The sequence below is a fragment of the Sinocyclocheilus rhinocerous genome, unplaced genomic scaffold (assembly GCF_001515625.1).
Source record: "Sinocyclocheilus rhinocerous isolate Xijiao unplaced genomic scaffold, SAMN03320098_v1.1 scaffold1619, whole genome shotgun sequence".
NCBI lineage: Eukaryota > Metazoa > Chordata > Actinopteri > Cypriniformes > Cyprinidae > Sinocyclocheilus > Sinocyclocheilus rhinocerous.
This window is the reverse complement of record NW_015649446.1, coordinates 96,676-105,889: the sequence shown is the minus strand read 5'-3', so window position 1 is coordinate 105,889 and position 9,214 is coordinate 96,676. Positions and strand designations below refer to the sequence as shown.

The 9,214-nt window shown below is 38.6% G+C and overlaps 1 protein-coding gene across 1 annotated transcript; it reads left to right on the top strand.

The window, feature by feature from the left end:
* The first annotated feature begins 5,838 nt into the window (after nt 1-5,838).
* Nucleotides 5,839-8,808, top strand: LOC107710567 (leucine-rich repeat neuronal protein 4-like). The gene is made up of 2 exons (XM_016515373.1): nt 5,839-5,945; nt 7,933-8,808. The coding sequence occupies exon 2, from the start codon at nt 7,941-7,943 to the stop codon at nt 8,655-8,657; it is 717 nt and encodes a 238-aa protein (XP_016370859.1). The 5' UTR covers nt 5,839-5,945; nt 7,933-7,940; the 3' UTR covers nt 8,658-8,808.
* Nucleotides 8,809-9,214: the final 406 nt, after the last annotated feature.

The window sequence follows — 9,214 nt, the reverse complement described above, 5'->3', positions numbered from 1 at the left end:
TTCAGCTCCAACCCTAATCAAACACACCTGAACAAGCTAATCAATGTCTTCAGGATTACTAAGGCTATAGGCAGGTGAGTTTTTTTTTTCAGGGTTGGAGCTGAACTCTGCAGGACTGCGGCTCTCTAGGACCGAACTTGCCTACCCTGTCTTAAGAGAACATAAACACTTGAGAAATATGTGTATCATTATACTGGATCCATGTCTTAAAGTGACTGTGCCTAATTTACTAGCTGCTGTCAATGTTAATCCAAGAAAAAGAGAGAGAGAGAATCACTAACTGCTCCTGAATAACTTGAATAACTTTTGTAGCTTTAACAAGGATTAATTTAATTTAATTTATACAGTGAAGAATATGCAATGCTATTTTACTTTTTTTTTATCCAATTTCTGTACCTGAACACTGACAAACCTGAAAAAAAAAGCATTGTTTAATTTGTATCTTTGTTCTGTTTATTTATTTGTACTTATACAATTTCAAATAGGGCCCATGGGTACAACCTGTACTGGGGCCCCGCATACGTCAGCTACGGCCCTGGGTGCCGGGTTGCCAGAGAGCAGAAAACAGTGTATCGCAGCCATGGAAGCCAGCAAACGAACTTGGTCAGAATTCAGATTCTACCCGACCTTAAAAGCCTCGGCATCAATCTAAAATCCTCTATGACCAGAGGCATATTAAAACAAGGATAAATCAACTCATCAACTCACAGTGTAAGACTCGCCGCCTTCCATTGTCAATTGCGCTCATTCCATTGCGTGTCCTCAGTCTGACAACTCGCTGGAGCGTCACGTCTGAGGAGGAGGGGGCGGGAGAAACAATATTTTGAATTTGGACTGCAGTATTCACTTCAACCGCCAACTGTCAATATTATATACTCCACCTTTAACTCTTAATACAAAGACTTTAAAAAAAAATCCTTATGGGAAAAATACTTCCAGAACCAAAGCCACTGAAAAATTGGGTGGGCACTGTTGCGGTCTATTACACTGACAGCATCTTGTATCTCAGTTATTGACTGTAGTGAAAATGACTTCATTTCAGAGGAGTTCAGTTTTAACTGTAATACTTGTGCAGTGATCATCTTTTTGTTAGGCTGTTTCGTTTTGTACCCCCATTTCACATCAGAAACCTAATCGGGTTGATTTTGCAATAATGGCAATCCGTTAGCTGGTCATTACTTAAACTATGCAACATTCTTGTTTCAAGGCCACTTGGCTGGATTGTGTTTGCTCAAAAGGCTACATACTTGCTTCAACACAAATTAGAGGATGTGGCTGTGTAACATAATTGCACAAGTGTAACACAGTCAGTGAATTGAGCAATATAATTCCTGAAAGTTAACAGCATAGAAACTGTAATCTGATAAAATCACAAGCATGTCCAGACTCTATTAAGGGGCTGGCAGACAGGCTAATTTCCGCAGGTCATGAAGAGTATGCATTAGGTTAGTGCTATTTACTGCTCTTAGTAGACATTTCCTATGTCTAGTCATGTAAAAACCACTGGCAATTAAAGATGCACATTTTGACCTCAAAAAAGTTTTCTTGGATTCACCAAAGTGAAATACTTAGCATTAATGTATAACTAGTTATGATTAATTATTCATATTTCCCCATGAGCTGATTCGCTACACAATGCTGCTAATTCTAGCTACAGTACACAGTGTAATTTCACAATTTTAATGCTAACAAAATAGAAACAAAAGTAATTGTTTATGACCTCACTATCAACACAGCTGTCTGTGGAGGGACACATATTACATTGTCAACAAGGATTTTCTCATTCAGATTATCATCAAAGGAGCCAAATGCAGAACGATAGGGATTGAAAGGAAACCATTGAGGATGATACAGAATACTAGATAAGACAATCGAACTCTACAGATTCTAACAGCTGCTGTTTGACTGGAACAGGTTTCACCACACACCAAACACAAGCTGCACCGAGCAGAAATGATCTAATGTTCTTATCAATGCATTGAGTCTTAAGGGAATATGAGTCAGGAGAGGCTAATTATAAAAAATAGACAACCGCCGTCGTTTGACTGAAGTGATAATCAAGAGATATTTCAGTCTGTTTAGCAAGTGCAAACACATGCTGGCACACACACAGCTCACAGACCCAGTTCAGTCAATCTCAACCATGCTTCACTGCTCTTTAAGCACAGACAGAGTAAGAAAAAAAAAACAGACCTGAAGGAAAAGACTATGAAAATGGTGGATACAGGATTTAGCCATTATGAATTGCTCCTTGTAAGCAGGAAGACTTTGAATAGTCTGAATGAGAGTATACGTCACAAGGTTTTTAACCCCTAGGGGTTAAAGGTTGAAGGTAGTGCAGGTGCTGTTCACATGGGAAACAGCTTCTCTTCAGATGCTAATTTGCTGCCAGATATCGGTCCAAAAAAAAAAAACTTACTAGTTTTGACTTTAAAGGGATAGTTCACCCAAAAATGAAAATTACCCCATGATTTACTCACCCCCAAGCCATCCTAGGTGTATATGACTTTCTTCTTTCAGACTAATACAATCAGAGATATATATTTAAAAAATGTCCTTGTTCTTCCTAGCTTTATAATTGGCAGTGAATGGTGGCCGAGATTTTGAAGCGAAATAAAGTTCATCCATGCATCATAAAAAGTGCTCCACACGGCTCCGGGGGTTAATAAAGGCCTTCTGAAGCGAAACAATGAGTTTGTGTAAGACAAATATCCATATTTAAAACTATAAACCGTAATCTCTAGCTTCTGCTAACTGTTGTACGTTTGTTCAAGAGAGAGTGGCGTTCCAGTGGATGATGCAGGCGTAGCGTAAACTCCGGTGAGAATATGCTAGTCTCGCGAGAACCAAGTTTTGTTTACAGCAAAGGAAAACCAGTCTCCTGTTGGCTTATATCGAAATCCTTCCACATTTTTCTTTACAAATCCTCGTTTTGTACTTCTAATTGACAGGTGTTTTGTTTTGCTCTCTCCTCTGTTCTTCTGCTTTCGTCACTTCTCACCAGAGCTTACACTATGCCTATGTCCTGCGTCATCCGCTGGATTGCCACTCATTGGATTGCCATGCACATACAACAGTTAGCAGAAGCTAGAGATTACGGTTTATAAAGTTTTAAATATGGATATTTTTTACACAAACGCATCGATTCACTTCAGAAGGCCTATATTAACCTCCTGGAGACATGTGGAGTACATTTTATGATAGATGGATGAACTTTATTTCGCTTCAAAATCTCGGCCACCATTCACTGCCATTATAAAGCTTGGAAGAACCAGGACACTTTTTAATATAGCTCCAATTGTATTTGTCTGAAAGAAGAAAGTCATATACGCAGCTTGTATAGCTTGTCTTCATCCAGACTGCAGCATTTCTAAATGTTAAAAACAAAAATGAAAAATGTACTCAGCCTCAGGTCATCCAAGATGTAGATGAGTTTGTTTCTTCATCGGAACAGATTTGACATGAAATCACTTCCCATTACACTAATGGATCCTCTGCAGTGAGTGGGTGATGTCAGAATGAGTGTTTATCCAGCTGATAATATCATCACACTAATCCACAAGTAACCCACATGACTCCAGTCCAACCATTTACATCTTGTGAATTGAAAAGCAGTGTGTTTGTAAGAAACAAATCCATTATCAAGGCATTTTAACTTTAAACCTTTGCTTCTGGCCAAAATATTATATCCATAATCCATAATAATGCTTCCTCCAGCCTCCATTCTGATGGTAAACAAGTGATGTAATGCTAAATTTCTGTTCCAATGAAGAAACAAACTCATCTACTCATCTTGGATGGCATGAAGGTGAGTAAATTTTTATTTTTTTATTTTTAGGTGAACTTTTTCTTTAATACAATTGTCCTGTATTCGTGCTGCATTCAACTATTTGACTATGCATGTTGTCATGTAGCCTGCTTGGACAGACAGATGAAGACTGTAGTATGTAAACTGTGTATGTAAACGTACTTATGAGTCATACAAAAAACAACCACAGGCCTTGAAATTGAAAAATAAAAAGACTTGTGGTACTTTAGTGTGTAATATTTTGACATGTTTTCCCCCCTCTGTTGACTCCCTCTGTATCTAGATGCCCATATGTGCAGCTTTCCCACAGAAATATATTCCCAAATGATCGATTCTCTCTGGAAAACACATGTTCATTATTAAAAACATGTATTTTTAGTATTTATGAAGACTGATCTGTGAATGCCATCAACAGCACTTTCATGTACAAAAATGGAATGAGACTTTGTATTTTATATTATTTTTCCGAGCTGAGAATAGGGATCAGAATTGGTTATGCTGTGGTTGTTTGTCTTGTTGTGCATGTGTGGACTTAACCAGGGTATAGAGAAGAATAGGACATGTTTGACTGCAGGGATCCTTGATACTCGGTTTACACATTGTAGTTCTGAGGGAGCTTCAGCATTCCTTTAATTTTATAACTAAGTCAAGGAGGAATTTAGAGCTTGAGTTGAGACCTCTGTAGCCCCCCTGATTCTCCTACATCAGTAGGCTTTGTAACAAAACACTGTTGCACCATCAGATGTTTTTAATATGTATACTTCAAGCTCATACTCGTAAGAGGCTTGCATCCTGTGATCAAGATTAGTCATAGATGACAGAAGAAATCTCTCAGTTTCCTAACTGTAGTTTGACCCTTGAAAAAGAGGAAAATCCTCCCTAAAAGAATACAAATGGATTTGTAATGTAAATATGTCATTACATTTAATACCTCAAAACTCCACTGGGGATTGTGTGTGTCAATGTATCATCTGTCCGGTGTTTCTAAAACACTCTTCCTCTGGAGCTACACAAAACTCCTGACAGCAGATGATCTGTTAATAGCACTATTGTCATATAATGACATAGAAATGTATGTGTGTCTTTACCTTCAGGCACTTATGGTGAACCTGAGTCATCTGTATTTTAAGGGCTGTCTGTCTGAAGTCAGTCTGTCTGCTGAACCTTTTTCACGATTGAGACTATGACTCAACACAAAAAGTATATTATGGCGAAATAACCTTGACCACAGTGCTGTATGACAGTGTTTCTAAGTGTTCATACGTGTGTAAGTGTTAAGGTGGGTGCACGGAAGTGTGTGACTGTGCGTAAATTTATGAATGATGTGAACTTTGACTCTTTCTGTCATTCATAGTATGAAAAAAACAGACTTTCCTCTGTGGTCAGAGCAGCTGCACTAAAACCAATCTTTGTCATACACACACGCACACACAAACACACACCTGTTTCCGGGATATAATAAATCTTTTCAGTGGAACAGCAAATCCACAATTCTAGTTAATATAAACTGAGATTTTCATTTGAATGAATATCATGTGAAGCTTTTCACTGAAGCGTGAATCATATGCTGACAAGCAGTCTCCAAATCTCTCCGTGAAATAAAAACCCTCTTGTTCGCTATCTTACCTGCATGCCACAGCAAGACTACGACTGTGCTGTGTTCAATGTAAGTGGATGTTTACCAAAAACATGTTTTGTGCTGCTGTAGGACCATAAGAATGTGTTTCCAGCAGATAGATTGAAGTGCAGTTGTGTATGAAATACTATCTCTTTGCATTAATGGAAGTCAGTTGCTCAACATGAACTCAGGAGCTCTGAATGAGTGTGTGCATGTGTGTGTCACGTCAGGTTTCTGACCTGCTCATGTAGCTGTAATCGCTGTGATTCATTAGAGGCATGTGCACATATTCCACACACATTCTCTTGGCCAGAAAGCCTATTAAATGAGAAAAGGTGGAGCGATGAGAGAAAGAGGGAGAGAGGGGGATGGGGTTAGGAAGAAAAAGGAGGTGATTGTTGGGGAGTTAGAGAGTGTTGCTGTTGCAAGGGAATGAGAGCAAAGGAAAGAGGATACCAGAAAAATATTGTCAGATTTTAAGATTGTTAGATAATACTTCCTGGACTATCGATTAAATAGGTAAGAATTTAGAGTTTTTTTGTTTGAGTTCTTTATTCAATACGCTAACCTTACAACTTTAGTTCTGTCACAAAAAAACAGACAGGCTCAATACAAAAGCCTTTTACTTACTTATCAAAATACCCTGAAAACCTGCATTCCTTTATCACATGGCTCTCTGGTGTTTTTCTCTCCAAAACTCTTACCTCTGAAGTTTATCCATGCCAAAGAATGTTAATCGATATTTTAACCAAGGGCGCCTGACACTGCATGGTACACACACACACTCACTCACATATGTGTAGACGTTTGCTAACTGGTGGGTTTTGCAATAGAGTGATTTGGACGACTGGATTGTTTGTATTCACTCTGCTAAATGTAAATTGTTTTCTGGAGATAATCTGCACTGAAGCTCTAGAATGCCACTTGAGAAATATGAAGCAGGTTCTGAAGCTCCACTGGCTGGTTACTTATCATTGATTCCTTAGCCAGTTCAGTGGTGATTATTCTTTCTGTTTTTTCAATTCTGGAAATTCTGCTTGATCTCTAAAAGTACTTGATGCAGCCTAATATCCTGACACTGCATGGTACACACACACACTCACTCACATATGTGTAGACGTTTGCTAACTGGTGGGTTTTGCAATAGAGTGATTTGGACGACTGGATTGTTTGTATTCACTCTGCTAAATGTAAATTGTTTTCTGGAGATAATCTGCACTGAAGCTCTAGAATGCCACTTGAGAAATATGAAGCAGGTTCTGAAGCTCCACTGGCTGGTTACTTATCATCGATTCCTTAGCCAGTTCAGTGGTGATTATTCTTTCTGTTTTTTCAATTCTGGAAATTCTGCTTGATCGCTAAAAGTACTTGATGCAGCCTAATACAGTCAGGTTGACATTTGTAGTCAATCACTATCAATGATTCATTGTCAGTATCTGTAACAGGGTCATTTAAAGTACAATCTTTGCTGATAGAACAAAGACCTCGACCTAAAACACTAATATAGACACACAAATCACTGTAACAAGTAGTAACGGGCAATTGTTACACTGAGGAGTTATTTCTGCTCGATTTGAATTAAATGCAGTGTTTCAATCTTTAACATTTTTATTTAACATTTTTAAAAGTGTTAACATTAAGCTAAATTTTATTCAGCCAAAAGAATATATATTTTACTGTACACCCATAAGTCAAGAATGGCTAATAAAATTTGTTAATGAAATCAGTTAAAGATTTTTCAAGCACCCAAGTAATGAGTTATGAATCATTTTATTAGAATCTGAAGCTACATTGTATTCCATTTAAAAAAAAGCATTTAGCGCATTGATAAAATCTGATGCAATCAGAAAATATTTTACTGTACATTCATGAACTGTCAATCACTATCAATGATTCATTGTCAGTATCTGTAACAGGGTCATTTAAAGTACAATCTTTGCTGATAGAACAAAGACCTCGACCTAAAACACTAATATAGACACACAAATCACTGTAACAAGTAGTAACGGGCAATTGTTACACTGAGGAGTTATTTCTGCTCGATTTGAATTAAATGCAGTGTTTCAATCTTTAACATTTTTATTTAACATTTTTAAAAGTGTTAACATTAAGCTAAATTTTATTTAGCCAAAAGAATATATATTTTACTGTACACCCATAAGTCAAGAATGGCTAATAAAATTTGTTAATTAAATCAGTTAAAGATTTTTCAAGCACCCAAGTAATGAGTCATGAATCATTTTATTAGAATCTGAAGCTACATTGTATTCCATTTAAAAAAAAGCATTTAGCGCATTGATAAAATCTGATGCAATCAGAAAATATTTTACTGTACATTCATGAACTGTAGTTCATAAGTCAAGAACTGTTAATGAAATCAGTTAAAGATAATTGAATGATTGATCTATTTCATCCACCCGAGGAATGAGTTGACTCCTCTGATCTGAAACTCCATTCATAACTGTGATGTAAGTGACTGACTTCTTTTGCTTTTGTATTTTTTTAGCAGGAGTCATGTTGGGGTGTGGACGTCCTGTCATCCTTCTCCTCCTCATCAAATTTCTGGACCTCTCCTTTGTGTCATCAGCATCATCATCATCTCAGAATGCCACTCGAACCCATTTATACCCTCCCAGAGAGAGTGATTACTATGAAGACTACACCACTGAGTCTCCAGGCTCATCCACCACTAACTCTGAAGGCCCAGATACCAAATGCAACTATGACCTGTGTGTGGAGCAACTGCAAACCTGCCAGGAGCTTGCAAAAGTCACAGGCTGCCGCTGCCCGGGGTTGAGCGATAGTTTCACTCCCCCGAGTCCACCGCGCCTCTTGTATCCGTTTCAACAGGATGGCAAAGGGGTTGTGGTGCACTGGTGTGCTCCCACCTCCACTGTCACCCACTACATTGTCTGGGTGAGAGGGAATGGCAAAGTGATGGATAGGAAGATACAGGTGGAGGAAAGCAAGAGGACGGCAGCATTGGAGGATGTTGAGGCTGGAGCGCATGTATGTGTAGAAGCTGTAAATAAAGCCGGCGTCAGTGCAGAGGATGACCAGTCGTGTGCCACATTTGAACCCCAAAATTCCGACTCTGGACTTGCGCTGAAGCTGGGCATTATTGGGGGTGTGGTGGGACTCATACTGCTGCTGATTCTGGCTCTGCTGCTGTGGAGACACAAAACACGGCAGAAATCCACCGCACGGACTGAGACTGAGGGAGTTCTGTAACGTGTGTGGCCAAAAAAATTCACTTTTACTTCATCTTGATATGAATGGTGGGATTAAATGAATGACTGTGGACTACTGTGAGCATAGGCGGAAATCCCGGGTTGTCCGGTCAATCTGAGGGTTGTCCCCCCTAAAAAATATGATTAAAAACCAGTCTGTGTATTGTAAATAACAATGTTTTATACTTGAAATAATTGTGTAAGTAGCAAAACAACACAAACGGGGCAAAAATGCATTTTATGTTTAGAAACATTTTGAGTTTCCCCCTCCTTTACCTCACAGTGCTTTGGTCCAAATGCCTACTTTCACCTACACACACACACACACGAGTCCAGTGAGAGGGAACAAAGTCAATAGTTGTGGATCTCCAGTAAGCAAGGCTGTCAAGGCTATTTTATTCACTTAAACATAGCATGAAGTGATTATTTTCTCTTTAATACAGACGATGCAAATGTATTTTTCGATGAGTCCGCTATGTTAGCAATAATAACGTTACCTGCTTGACAGAAAGGGTTGCCAGGTTTTCACAACAAAACCCGCCCAGTTGCTACTCAAAA